At 43.7% G+C, this 15,598-nt stretch overlaps 1 protein-coding gene across 2 annotated transcripts in view; it reads right to left on the bottom strand.

Moving 5' to 3' along the window:
• LOC138265247 (fibrillin-2-like) overlaps positions 1-15,598 on the bottom strand; it is a 514,969-nt gene that overhangs the window by 238,941 nt on the left and 260,430 nt on the right. For both annotated transcript variants that reach the window (XM_069212836.1, XM_069212838.1), the window contains one exon: positions 10,303-10,422. In XM_069212836.1, coding sequence (XP_069068937.1) covers positions 10,303-10,422 — 120 coding nt within the window. The remainder of the gene's footprint in view (positions 1-10,302; positions 10,423-15,598) is intronic.

Genomic DNA, 15,598 nt, shown 5'->3' with positions numbered 1-15,598 from the left:
GGTAACATGAGACTTGCTGAGCAGTGACACATCAGACATCTTCTTCCTCACTCAAACCTGGCTCAACTCCACATCATCTCCTGACATCACTGCGACAATCCCAGCTACAAGCTTGCATGACAGGTACACACTCAAAAGCCAGGTGGAGGACTTGTAGTCATTTACAAGGAATCAATCAAATGCTTAACCTTCATGGAGAACAGCAGCCCATTCATGGAACTTCTACACTTCAAGCTACAAATCTCTGAAAACTGCACCTTGAACGGGATCCTTGACTACTGTCCACTCAGACCAAGAGCCACCTTCAGTCGCCTCACCATCGTCCTACTCACCATCAACTCCAGAGCCCACATACTCATCAATGACCTCAACTTCCACATGTAGGACAGATCTGACCCCTGCTCTTAAAAGCCTGGGCAACACTGGACTGACAAAGCTTGTCTCTAAACCAGCACACACCGTGGGATACACAGTAGACCCCATCTTCATCACCGAGTAGAGCATCAAATACAATGCCACCTTCTGGCTTACTTGGACCAACAACTTCAACATCCACTTCAAAATCAACACACAGTCAGTCAATGCATCCACCAATATGAGCCTGACAAACTGCAGCTAGGGAAAAATCCCAGAAACAGACTGGCTCGGCGCTCACAGCATGGACCCCCCCAACCAAACAGACGACCCCAGCAAGGTCCTCACAAAGTTCATTACCTGGATTAGGAATTGCGCAGACTGCTTTGCACCCATCAAACCCAACAAGCAAAGAAGGTCCAAAAAGCAAGCCAGCACGTACACAGAGGAACCTCAGAATGTCAAACGGCATTGTAAACAGCTAGAGAGGAAATGGAGAGCCAGTCACAAAATCACCAAAAGAACTACCTACAAGGCTGCACTCAGACACTACCACCAGCAACTAAAAGACACCAAGAAAAGAGTGCTATTTGACCGCACTGAAGAAAGCTCCAACAGCTGCACGATGATCTTCTCAACTGTCAGAGACTTCACCATACCCTCAGTCACCATCAACATCATCCCTTCCCAAGAACTCTGTGACAACCTTTCATACTTCTTCCACAGCAAAATCAAAAATATCTACAGCAACTTTGCACACCAAACTGCCCAGCGAACTTATGGCCAACCTACCCATCACCACCTGACAGAATGGACATCCCGTCACCAGAAAGGATATAGGGACAATCATGCAGACTATCCACTAAGGGTCCCCATCGGATCCATGCCCTCACCACATCTACAGCCTCGGGGCACAGCTAATCAGCATCATCCTCACACACACTGTCAACACTTCCTTCACATCTGTCATATTCCTGGATGACTGGGAACATGTGGAAGTCAATCAATCAAAAAAGATTTGTAGAGCGCGCTACTCCCCGTGAGGGTCTCAAGGTGGTGGGGGGCGGAATTAGGGGAGGGTACGGAGGGTCACTGATCGAACAACCATGTCTTGAGGTTCTTTCTGAAAACCAGGAGGTCTTTGGTTTTGCGAAGGTCGGTGGGGAGGGAGTTCCAGGTTTTGGGGGCGAGGTAGGAGAAAGACCTGCCTCCTGTGGTGGTGCGCTGGATGCGGGGGACTGTGGCTAGGGCAAGGTCGGCTGATCAGAGGTTGCGTGTGGGAGTGTGGAAGTGTGGAAGTTAACTCTTTCGTTGAGGTAGGTTGGGCCGGTGTTGTGGAGGGATTTGTGTGCGTGGAAGTCAACACCCTCCTCAAGAAACCATCAGTAGACCCAATCCAACTTAGCAACTTCAATCTAGCTCCCTGCTTTCCTACCCAGCCAAAGTGATTGAGAAGGCCATCAATAAGCACCTCTTGACCCACCTCGAGGCTCACCACTGGCTGAACTAAACCCAATCAGGATACAGAAAGAACCACGGCACCAATACAGCACTCATTTCAGCCACCAACAACATCCAGACCATCACAGACTGAGGAGAATCAGCAGCCCTCATCCTGCTCAGCCTCTCCACGGCTTCCAACATTGTCTCCCACAACACTGTCATCAGAAGACACCATGGGGTTGGCATCCAAGCATCTGCACTCAAATGGATCTGCTCCTTCCTAATGGAAAGAACTCAAAAAGTAATTTTGTCATCCTTTATGTCAAAGACCAAGGACTTGTTCTGCGGAGTATCCCAGGGATCATCTGTCAGCCCAACCCTGTTCAACATCTGCAAGACACCACTCGCAAACATTATCCAATCCCAAAATATCACCATTGTCTCCTACGCCAACAACACCCAACTCATCCTCTCACTGACATGCAACACAACCAGAACTCACTTCATTAACTGCATGACCATGGTAGCATGATAGATGTGGATTAATTGCGTGAAGCGCATCTTTGACGAGACAGAAGTACAGGTCTTCAAAGGACTCCACCTGGTCACAATCAGAGCTATGACCAAGAGCAACACCAACACCCACCGAGCAAGCAAAAAATCTCAGGCTCATCTAGACAACAAGCTCAACATGACGGCACAACTCAACAAAATGATCACATCCTTCTACCACATCCTTCACATTCTACAAAAGATCTTCAAGTGATTCCTGACTATGGAAAACATCAGGCATGTGAATCTATGAAATTGCCTATAGATAGTAAAATAAAAATCCTCAGGCCAGTACATATATAAGGTTTTAGTGGAGACTTTTTCTTGAATAAAAATAGAATTTTTGCCTGCAAGAGTGGGGTAATTCACAATTGCTCTCTGAATTTGTCTGCTTACGTTCATAAAAAGGGATACTAAGTTTACAGAATCCATGGGTCCTTTTATAACTTTCATAGAGAAAATGATGCGTGGGCAAAGGGCATTAATAAGCAAAATAATATTAATATTTAGACTATTTAAATGTTGTATAATGATTAGAGACTAATTTTAGTGAACGTATGACCCAATGGGAGAATAATTGTATGCAGTTTGAAGGGCAGAAAGCACTCTTTCTTCTACTTTAAATTCTTTTGGCCAAACATATGTTAATCCAAATGATAGAAACTGAAAGTTAGGTTAAAAAGAATTCTAGGGGGAGAAATATCCCAGCTCCGTCAATGATTTTAAAACCTCCTTTTTTTTTTGCAATTGGAATGCAAAGTATATCTGCTATTCCTAATAAAATATGCAGAAATCAATGTATACCCAATGATACTGGTGATATTACTGTTATGGAAATGACAGTTTGATTAAGCATTTGTGATATGCTATCATGAAATAAACTTATATACAGATTTACATGTTTTACAGTGTTTTCACCCTATTCCCAATAACTGGATTGCACAGAGAGGCCCAGACAGTTGACCAAATTGGCACAGCACATCACTACTGTTTGTTGCTAATGTAGTGTTCGGTTCAAAAAAGTTCATAAAGGCATGCATTGCAGTTTGGATTTTCAGAAACAAACGGCTGAATTTTCAAATGTGAACGCTCCATCTGTGTTGATGATGCACCAAATTCAGATAGGGGTTGGAGTGGGGGTATTCCAGATAATTAAGATTGTTGTATAAAGTGAAACAAACACTCACAATTTGGTGGCCAGTAACAATCAATTTGCAGACAGTTTGCTGATGTTCACTACTGCCGAAGACACCCATCAAGCTATTCTTTGTTTTGCTAAAGGTTGACTTTTTTTGTGGGTAAGACTTCCTTATTAGCTTAGTTTTTTTACGTACAATTTTAAACATATTTTAATATCCAGAGAGTGGAGTGTTATCCCCTGCTGCATTAGATAAGTTTAGGAAAAAATGGTTTTCAAAAGCACTGATTTAGTCAGATGAAAGTTTGATGGTACCTTCCGTATGAAGTGTGGATTAGTTCTTAGGATACATGTCTTCTCTAAATTGGAAGAATGGTTCTTAATAGTAAACGCTTGAATTTCGCTGACCTTGCCAGCTAACGTGAGGGCTAAAATGAGGGCTTCATTCCATGAGATGTACCTTAGTTCTGCTCTATATATTTGTTCAAAGGGGTCTTTCATTAGTTGAGATAAAAACATGTTAGTCACCATGATGTAGGAGGGTGTTAGTGGGACAGTGAAAAGGCCTTTAAGAAATTCCTTGATAAGCAAATCATACCAAACAGATGGTTGGTTCTATGTTCTCTTGAAGTAAGAAATAACAATCAAACATACTCTGACTGATGCCTATGTCAGTCCTGACTTTGACAGGTGGAGATGATAATAATTGTTGAGCAAGCAAAGTTAAAGATTCAATTTCTTTCGAGCACACCATGAGCAAAAAGCTCCCTCTCCTGTTGCTCTAAGTCGTATTTGTTTGCGATCTAGTGGAATGTCTGATAGGTGGAATTCATTGAAATTTGGAGTCAATCTGACAAATTCAGGCAATGAGGGTCCAGATGGAGAATTTGCTTGTTGCGGCAAGAGAGTAGATTCTGTGTTGGTTCCAATCTTAATTGTTGCAGTTCCAAGAGGAGAAGTAACTCGTAACCAATATTGTCTTGGCCACCATCGAGTTTTGAGGATTATCCAGCATGGCTCCCATGTCATTTTAGACATCACATCTGGTTTCAGTGGGATTGGGGAAATTGCGTACACATAGCTCCATTACCAGTTTATCAACAAAGCATTCCTCCATGATCTTGGTAGGAGATGTCTGCTGGCACAATACAGGCATTTTCTGTTCTGGTTGATAGCAAACAGGTGTATCTTTGGTATTCCTGCAGAGGTGAAATATCTTCTTTAGCTGGGACTGATTTAACAACGACTTGTGACATTCTCCTTTTGTCTTTCTGACACTGTCAGAACATGAGTTCAGTGGCCTGGAAGATGTTAGCACCCTTATTTGAATGTGATGTTATTTTTCAATTCCATATTTGTGTGCCTTCTTGGGTAACTAGGGGGTTGTTTCTCCTTGTTTTTTTATATAATACATGCTTGCTGTACTGTCTGTGTGTATTAAGAATGATGAATTGCATATTCGTGGCAGAAAAGAGAGTAGCCTTGCAGCGATCAACCTCAACTTTAAGATGTTGATGTACATTTGAGTCATTGGAGTGGTTGAATGGGAAAATGAAAGTTTGCATCCTGTAGGTCCAAAGATGTCATATAGTCTTTGTTTCGGAGCAATTATAGAACTTTCTACTATGTCACCATGTAGAACTTTTGTTCCTATAGATAAATGTTCAGGTTTCAAAGATCTAAAAATCAATCTCCATTCTCCAGACCTTTTCATTATGAGGAAAAACATGGTAATAAGAGCCCAAGTTCTTCTGTGACTTAGGATCTAATTCTGTTGTACCTTTTTCCAACAAGATGTTGCAAACAGATGTAGATGACAATATTTCATCTTCTGTGGTGGTGCTGTTGGAGGTTGCAGATCAGCAATACATTACTTTCAAAACACCAGTGGTCATGCTGACTGCTGGGAAAGCTGATAAGCGTGACTGATAACATGACATGCAGTGATGCATTCATTCCTTCAGTTTGCGTTACACTACCCTGTGGTGTGTGGCACCTGGAAGGGATGGGTGAAGCCTTTCCTGGGAGGTCTGTTCTGGCATTAGGGTAATTGGGATGCCTTTCTAAGAAATTACAGGTATTTTGTGTCCTTGGACATAGAGGTGACGTCCATTTTGGTCAACAGAGTTGTTGTTGTCAACTGTGTGGTGTTTGTAAGTGCACGGGTTGTACACTATCAGAAGCTGTAGTTGACAGCGCTTTCCTCTAGTGTATCTTATCCATAAATGACATTGTCATTAAAAGTGAGTTTTAGAAGAGATTGCTTCCTCTTCTTCTGGGGACTGGAGATCTTTAGTTTTTGACTTTCAGAGCCATAACAAAAGTCTGGATTTTCTGTCCTTCAGTGTTTTTGTAAAACATTTTTTACAAATTATACAGCCCTCTGCCTTATGCAGCAATGAAGGCAATAAATGTATTCCTGGAGTGGCTCTTCAGATTAAAGCCTCTTTATCACACAAGTTCCACATGGTCTAAAAAGTCCTTCCTTTTAAGTCTCAGACATGGTCCAATTTGCCTGCAGCTTATCAAATTATTGAATCCTTTTTATGGGCGAGCGCAAAGCGCTCCATCCCATTCTGTAATCTCTCTTTGGGCTTCCAACCAGGCCCATGTCACGTCAGTCACTTACATTGGTTCGTGGGCTTGCCTTTTAAAATCCGCTTGTTTTCATTTGTGAGAGACATGATTAGGTCATGCCTTTTCCGGTGTTTATCCCACCTACACAGCACCGGTAAACTATTAAAAACATACGAGGCTCGATGTTTTCAGCATGGATTCCGGACTAGTTTATCTTTATTTTACTTTACTTTATTTTCCACCCAAGCGCAATTGCGCTGGGGTTTACATAGCGCGATCGCGCTGCATTTTTCCGTTTTCAATTTCATAATGATCGCGCTGCATTTTACATAGTGTGATCGTGCTGCAATTTGTTTTTCTTTTAATTTGTGTAGCAAGAAAAGCCGGGTTAGGAGTTTACAAAGCTAATAGCTCTAACTAGAGCAAATGTGTGACCCGTTGCATTGACAATGCTTGTTTGTTTTGCAGTTCTGCTCAGCCTCAGGGAGCAGCTGAAGTAAGTATTGTACAAGCCTGCCGTACTGTGCATTCTTGTTCGTGTGCTTTTTCACTCGTGCTGCAGATATTTCGGCTTTCACCTCTGCGGTTCGAAACTTTAAATAGATTTGACGAGGCTTGCGGCATCAAAATAGGTTCCAAATATGTTGTTGCTGCAGTGATAACAATTTACTAAAACTTCAAATACAAACTCCTTTCTCCTTCTAAAATATACAGGTTCTTAACTTAGGAGTGACTGACAGACTTGAGGTTTACTTCCCCACCGTTCGCCATCTCCCTCCCATCATGATGGCCCAACCCTTGTAAATTGTTTACCCAACCCTAGAAAATGACACAGGTGAAGAACTGACACTAGCTGCAAGATGTGGCATGATCACCCAAGACAAACAAGTATTTGCAATGCAATAGGTCTTGCTTGCACTGCTGCTGCCTCTGCTGTATCTGCTCTGTGTTTAAGGGGAGCTTGCTCTGCTGCTGTGCTGTATCTGCTGTTTGTAAGGGAAGCTTGCCATGCTGCTGTGCTGTATCTGAGCTATGTGTGAGGGAAGCTTGCACTGCTGCTGCCTGTGCTGTATCTGCTGTGTGTGAGGGAAGCTTGAACTGCTGCTACCTGCGCTGTATCTGCGCTATGTGTGAGGGAAGCTTGCACTGCTGCTGCCTGTGCTGTATTTGCTGTGTGTGAGGGAAGCTTGAACTGCTGCTGCCTGTGCTGTATCTGCTGTTTGTAAGGGAAGCTTGCTCTGCTGCTGTGCTGTATCTGCGCTATGTGTGAGGAAATCTTGCACTGCTTCTGCCTGTGCTGTATCTGCTGTGTGTGAGGGACGCTTGAACTGCTGCTGCCTGTGCTGTATCTGCTGTTTGTAAGGGAAGCTTGCTCTGCTGCTGTGCTGTATCTGCGCTATGTGTGAGGAAAGCTTGCACTGCTTCTGCCTGTGCTGTATTTGCTGTGTGTGAGGGAAGCTTGAACTGCTGTTGCCTGTGCTGTATCTGCTGTTTGTAAGGGAAGCTTGCTCTGCTGCTGTGCTGTATCTGTGCTATGCGTGAGGGAAGCTTGCACTGCTGTTGCCTGTGCTGTATCTGCCTATGTGTGAGGGAAGCTTGCACCGCTGCTGTCTGTGCTGTATCTGCTGTTTCTAAGGGAAGCTTGCTCTGCTGCGGTGCTATATTTGCCCTATGTGTGATGGAAGCTTGCACTGCTTCTGCCTGTGCTGTATCTGCTGTGTGTGTGTGTGAGGGAAGCTTGCAGTGCTGCTGCCTGTGCTGTATCTGCTGTGTGTGAGGGACGCTTCACTACTGCTGTGCTGTATCTGCACTGTGTGGGGAAGCTTGAAAAGCTGCTGTGCTACATCTGTGCTGTGTGTGAGGGATGATTGCACTGCTACTGTGCTGTATCTGCGCTGTGTGTGAGGGAGATTTGTACTGCTGCTGCCTGTGCTGCATCTTCTGTGTGAGGGAAGCTTGCACTGTTGCTTCTGTGCTATGTGTGAGGGAAGCTTGCACTGCTGCTATGTTGTATCTGCGCTGTGTCTGAAGTAAGCTTGCACTGCTGCTGTACTGTATCTGCTATGTGTGAAGGAAGTTTGCACTGCTGCTGCCTGTGCTGTATCTGCTCTGTGTGTGAGAGAAGACTGCACTACTGCCTGTATTTTATCTGTGCTCTGTGTGAGGGAAGCTTGCACTGCTGCCTGTACTGTATCTGCTAGTATGAGGGAAGCTTGCATTGTACCTCTGTGATGAAGCATGCCTTGCTGTTTGTGCTGTATCTGCTGTGTGAGAGAAGCATACACTGCTGCTGCCTGTATTGCACCTCCTTTGTGTGAGGGAAGCTTTCAGGGTACATTCTCTGTGAGGGAAGCTTGCATTGTACCTTCTATGTGAGGGAAGCTTGTATTGTTTCTTCTCAGTTCCCGAATAAACTACCTATCCCGCTCTATTTTCCTTTCTATTCTATGTAGCTCTGACCCATATATATTCACCATGCCACATAATTCCACTACACAAATACACTCCGTACCACACAATTCCACAAGCAATAATTCAAATGAAAAAACACAAATTTCTACTACACAACACATATATCCCCTACACTCCAAACCAAAACACATAAATACAACATATTGTCATTTACAACGCCAATAGCTTGCACTCTCACAATTGCGAGACCTATTACATTGCAAATGCTTGGTAAATTCTGAAGATAAACCTGATAAACAGTCACTTATCTCACTGTGAGATGACTCCCTTCTCACTCAAAATGCAGTAGAAATCTGAATTGTGTGACCTCAGAGAGGAGAGGAAAATACTGTGCTTTGCGACTGTGTACATGTTAAATTATTCTGCGTGTGCTTAACATTGTACTGCTCACTATGCCTACTGTGGAACTCCCAGCTTGACAACTGGGATGATTCAAGGACATGAGTCTATGAAAGGGTCAGTACTGGATAATTAATATATCCATAGGCACTAAGACAGCCAGAGCCTCCCACAGTAAAAATAGCTTTTGGTGGTTGTCACTGCAGGGGCATGCCAACATAACATTTCTACATGCCCCACATTTAAATACTAGCCACCCTACCTTATAGGCTAAAAGGCCTGCTTAGGGGAGACATAGTAATATTTTAAAAGGAAAGTTATTCCTCTGTTAAAAGGGCTTTTTTGATATGCCATACTGCAGGGTTAAACTGCAGCAGACAGGTTACACCTGTAGCCATATTTTCCTTGCCACACTAGTGAACGAAACCATACATGATTCAGCCCACAGGTGGCATTTCACATTCATGTCACTGATGTCATTTCTACACCATATACTATGGCAATACAGGAGGGTTAAATAAGCCAAGCAGGGATCAGCTAATTTTTACATGTTTTTGGGGTCAGAGCACATAGGGCCTGATTAAGAGTTCGGCGGACGGTTTCTGCCTGCCAGCCTAGTGGGAAACACCCTATAGCATTGTCTCCAGCACCTAAACAACCCGTCGGCAATGCAGACAAGTAACACTGCAAGAGTGGCAACTACATGGGCAGTGCAGGGGGCCCCCTGGGGCCCTCTGCACCCGTTCTCCACCAGCCTTTTCATGGCGGTGTTACCACCATGAAATCGCTGGCGGAGAGCAAAGTCGTAATCCTCAGGGCAGCGCTGCTTGCAATGCTGCCCTGTCAGTTTAGGACTGCCACAACAGCGAGTCTGCTTGGACGACTAATCCTGGTGGTTCGAACGCAGCAAAACTGCTGCAGTCATAATGTGGGGTTCGGAAGCATTTGGTAGTGGACTGTATGCCACCGTGAGTTTCGTGGTCAAGAGACCGCCAGACTTGTATTGACCACCATAGACTGGGCACTGGACAGCAGTGCCCTATTGTGCAGAGTCTAAAAAACAGCAGTTCAGCAAATAAACATAAGGGTGACCAAGCAAAAAGGAACATTTTAAAACACATATCAAAACTTTTTTAACAGATTGCATACAGTGGGTGTACTCTCCAGGTAAGCAAAACAAGTATTTCGATTTTCACTTCTTTCAGAAATATTCGAATATCTTTTATTGCTTCCTGATTGCTGTTATTTACATTAATACAGCCAAGATATCCAGCCCAATTCTTTCAAGAATATTTCAGGGAAGAGGATGCTACTACCACAATGCAGGTGATGCCCATCAAAGGACAAAAGGACATTATTTTAACATCATCGACAACAAGGAAAACAAATTAATAAAATAAGTATCTTTTTGGTAGTTGTTTTCTCACCTGTACAGTTGGTTCCATTGTAGCCCACAAAACAGTCACATTTGAAGGAGCCAATGCTATTATTGCAGACAGAATTGTTCGGACAGATGGTAGAATTTGTTTCAGCACACTCGTCAATATCTGAAATATAGAGTTGAGTTAATATGAGGATGGTTATCATACCAGCTCATCCCCTTCTCACGGAAAAATACACAAATATATTTACTAATAATATGTTAAATGCAGAGCAGGTCAGTTCCATTGTTGAAGTAAAGTGTGGCTGCCATGTGTTAAACTTTGAATTTTCCATGTTCTGATTGGTACTTTTTATTTACAATACTTAGAGCCTGATTTAGATCTCGGCAAAATTGGTTCACCAGTCGCTTTTTTGTCGATTATGCGGTTCGCCCACTGTATTTAGATGCTGGCGGGCTCATAGAAGAAAGACTGCCCAGGTCCTGCCGACTCCTCCACAACTTTACAGGCGCATCGACAGTGCCATAGGCAAAAGCGGCCTGGCGGCAGGACTTCAGCCAGTTTTACCGCCAAGTCAATCACTATGTACCTTCCCATCAACTCAACTGTGGCAGGGAAACTGCCACGCCAGAGTTGGTGGGTTAAGAGCAATACGAGGTAGAATTTTTTTTTCCGTTTACACTTCTGTTTTCATAGTGACCCTGATCATACAAGTCCTGCCTTTGCTGCTGCTACTTGACCATGAAGGAAAACGACACCCTTGTTTCCAGAATCAAAGGTGCGCTTTCCATATTATTTGTTTACTTTGAATTGTCACTTAAAATTTGCTCTGGGCCCATGCATTTACATACATGCACTAAAAATGTTTAAATTACCTTTGAAATGCATATGTGTGCAAAATAGTTGTGTCCGAAATGAGATGAAACACACCTGTATCAACATCTATTTAAAAATATAAACAAATGTTTTTTTTTTTAGTCTAAGTATTCATTTCCACACCATATATACAGAGTCCATCATAATTGAAATCAATGACAATGTCTGAACTTTGCAATGGTACATGTCAGCAAAATGTTGTATTCCTAGTTATGAATGTGAGTCAGAACATGTATCTCATTGTTACATCAATTCCATTCCATTGACACAATGAACTGTCCAGGATTAATCAATGTGGGACAAACTTTCTGAAAGTTAATTATCCGTTCATGAAATACTCCTCTAATGTACATTATTTTGGCAATGTAACTCTTATGTGATAGTGAACAATGTTTGGAGTATAGAATTTCTCCTGGTTTTATTGCCCTTAACTTGTCTCCTGCATATGGTCCAGAGCTAACCTACTCAGGGAGGGACATCTATTGGGCACATATCAGGCACATCAAGGCTTTTACTTGGGAGGGGTGTGAGTAGGTGTAGTCAGGGTCAAGGCAAGGTAAATGAAGAAATGGGAATAGGAAGTGGATAGGAGGGGTGGGAGTGGATTGGCTGGTAGAGGGAGCTTGAGTGGGTGATGTGGTTGTGTCTGAATGCTTGGCAGTTGCATGTGGGTCTGTTGTTTGTTGTGCATATTTGGTTGTGTGATGTTTTGCTGGTGTGTAATATTCAGGTGAGCACAGGTGTTTGATTCTGGCTGGTGTTGTCATGTGTGTAGTTGTGTTTTTTTGTGAGTTTGTTGGTTTTGATGTTTGTGTTTTTCTGGTGGTTGGTGTTGGTTGTGGTCTATGTGGGTGTAGTGTCAATAGTGTGAGTATGTTGTGTGTATTACTCTGTGTTTTCTGCATGAAAATGTTGTGTTGTGGTGGAATGGCAAAGGATTATGGTGTGAATGGAATGTGCTGTATAGTGTAGTATACAGGTAGACAAATATAGCCACAGGACATCAGGTGTGTGCTGCTAGAATGCATTCCATAGCCACAGGCATAGCACAATGTCAAACGCCTCCCACAACAAACCCTCTCTGTCAGGAAAACTCAGCCAGAACAACATCAGTACAACTGTGAAATCTAGATATGGGTGGTAGTAATCCGCCAGCCTAACGGCGACAGACTAATGGTAGCCAGCATAGGAGTCCACTGCACCCTCAGCAGTGTGTCTCTTATGTGTTGGAAAACATTCTGTTGTGGCGGTTGGAGGTTCAGCTTCATTATATCTAAACAAGCCAGGCGGGACCGTCAGCTTGACGGAGTACTTGAAACCGCTGCCACGGAGGGACGACAGAAGTCCCGCCAAGAACTAAATCAGGCCCTTAGACATGCCATCCTCCCTTTCCATGCCTACCTTTAATACTTGTCTATGAGCCTCCAATTTGTCTTCTTCCCACTGCATACAACATTCGATACAAAAACTCCTTTTCATCGGAAAGAAAGCAAAACCTGCTCCACTCTAGAATGCCTCAATTAGATGCAATAGCCAGCATCCCCCTTAGTTTTATCTAATTTGATCTATTTAATAAAACTCAAAAATCAACATTTCACACTCAATACGCCTTTCATACAGGCCCCACATGGGTCTTCATCTTCATCCTCAACCATAGCTAATCCCTGACGTTTACAAACTCAAAACAAAAAATTGTTTTAAGCAATTGGTTGGAGGCTTTAGTGATAACTATTTTTCAAATGACAAGTTTCTTTTGTATTCAAAATTCAGTCCGATGCAAATGTTGCTTTGTAACATCTTTATTGCACTTATATTGTTTTTCATTTTCACATAATTCCAGTACGGCCATGAATACTTTTCAGCTTGCAAATATTAAACAAGTTTTAGCTGATGTGTTTTGTAAATACAGAATCATTTGTTGTCATTGTTTAAATAGTATACATTGTTGACACCTCAACTATTTGTTTCAAATCAACTTGCTTTCCATTGATCAGGAATTAGTGCAATCATATGAGTATCAAACGATCTAGGTTTGAAGTTTGTAACCCATGATCTGCTCACTTCAATATACATAGGTCAATGTCCATTTTCACTAGCACCTCACAGGGTTAGTGTGCCAGAGCTGTATGATGGGCATGGACACAGAGGCAAAAAAGCTATCAGGAGGTGCACTGATTGTGCGCCACAAAGAAATGGAGCACGACCAGTGTGCACTCCGACGTTGACCCATAGAAGGAGACATGGACCGCCCAGACTTCCATCACAGCACCTGCCAGCAGGAGGATATGTGTCCCTCCCTTTGAAGTACAAGCTTGGTGATATCTGCCTGGTGAAACACAGATAGCCTGCTTCAAATAGGCACTCTGCATTTCACTAAAGTGCTTCTTCAGGGAAGCTGTGAAGAAATTTTATATGTTCACGTGCTTAAATCATTCCTTGTCATCAGGCCGGGAATCCCAGGTAACCTCAAATATCAGGCCTCAACAATGGTGTCCCTTAACAAGACTGAAAATACATCCAAGCACTGGATTGGGTAATCTGCAGTTCCTGTGACTGGTCATATGTTGCAGGGGGCACTGGACCTGTGCCTTGCTAAGCAGAGTTCTTGTCTCTACGTATAGATCCCGCACTGCAGTCCTAGCCGACCAGTGTTTATGGGTTGCAGCTTTCTCGCTTTTGTTTTGATTTAGGAAGATTGAAGATTATACTTAATACCATCGAGGGCTAGAGGTTCAGAGGGCAGAATCCAAGCCAAAAATACTCTAGATATTTCACCTGTAGCTCTCTTCATCAGTCAGCCGTTGAGGTTCCCTTCTAGATCCAGCTGAGGTGGGGGCTACATAGGAGGAGGAGGAGGCAGTGCAACAGCTCTGAGCTCAGCTCTGGGGTAGGCTGAGGCGGCGTAGGTGGTTTCTGTGGCAGCGCCAGCCACAGCGTTTATGGTGGAATAGTGTTACTGAAATAAAGGCTGGAGATGGCATGGGGGACTGGGCCGGTATCATACGGCACCCCAGGCATGAACATCAGGAGGGCAAGTTGAGAAAGTGCCCCTGAGGGGTGCAAAGCCCTGGCAAAGATACCAAACATTGCATTAAAAAATGCTGCTGGGTCCATGCCCAGTGCCAGGAACTCTAACAGCTGAGGAGACGGTGCCAAAAGATCTGATTGGAAGGGCACTGGTGATGCCAGAACGCTTGGGAGGAGACCTACCAGTGTACTTTGTATGCTTTTTGTGAGGATACACTCATGACTCTAAGAAGAGCTTGAGGTTCGGATCCGTGTCAAAGGCATGGAAAAAGAGAACTGATGTCACTGCGCCGGTGCGGGTGCTGTATTGATTTTGTGACATCATTAGAGGCCATGTCCAGCATTGAGACAAGGCCAGTGCCACCTACCACTGACATGAGAGTTTTGCAGTTTCTGGATCCGATTGGACACCTGGGATCATTTTACAGGTGAGGAATCTAGAAGTGGGAGTAGTCATCAGACAACTACTTACAGTAATCTGAAAGCTGAAGGTAGGTAGGGCTGGATCAGTCCCAGAGTAGAACAAAAATGTAACCGGATAATGTCAATGAGAGGTTAGATCAAGCTCCCCTTGGGTTCTCCCACACATGACATGCCATGCAGTAGAAATCTGCACTATGGTGGCCTCTAGCGGGATCTAGCATTTCAGTCCCATTGACAAAAGATCGGATTACTTCAAGTGAGGTATATGTGCTACTAAACAAACCCTGCTGTTGAGGCTTCAGGTCAAAGTAACACTCTTTACTGCTAATTAAGATTACCGGGGATTCCCAGCCGGATAACAGAGAACAGTTCAAGCATGTGAATATATGAAAGATCCACTGCTGTAGAATTTGTGTCCACTCAGAAGCCAGCACATTATCTGTAAGATGAGCCCTGTCCCTGTGTGCTCCTGGTATTTCCTGTTAAAAGCACGGCGCAGCGCAAACAGGGTTCCTATCATTGCCCATTGAGTGTCTATGCCTGTGCCATAATAGCAAATCAAGCTAATTGTGACAAAAGATACTAACTCTAGGGGTGTAACGGACACTCCCGCAAGCACGTGACTGGGGTGGCCCAGCACCTCCTAAGTTTGAGGGGAGGGGGCCCTCAAAGACTTAGCTTGGATTGATGTGTGAATATTTCACGTTGTTGCTTTCATTTTCTGTGTGCAGCAGGCTGGCTGGGGCAGAGCTGTTCAGAGCTTGAAGCTTAAAAAAAACGCACCTTCCAGCTAAACAGTCAGCACAAGCACATCTTTGGGAAAATGGCTGAGCCACCCTTGGTTAACAGATTCCGATCCTTTAATTCATAGGGCCTCAAAGATATTTACTGTAGGGCAGACAGAAATTTGCAAGACCAGGGAGACAAAATATACAGTCACTGGATTACGATCAGGTTGGCACGGGCCCCCAGAGGTGTAATCGATGGCCCAAGGATCTATGCATCCCCTCAACGA

The sequence above is a fragment of the Pleurodeles waltl genome, chromosome 11 (genome assembly GCF_031143425.1).
Source record: "Pleurodeles waltl isolate 20211129_DDA chromosome 11, aPleWal1.hap1.20221129, whole genome shotgun sequence".
NCBI lineage: Eukaryota > Metazoa > Chordata > Amphibia > Caudata > Salamandridae > Pleurodeles > Pleurodeles waltl.
The sequence above is the reverse complement of the archived record's forward strand: the minus strand, read 5'-3'. Positions and strand labels throughout refer to the sequence as shown.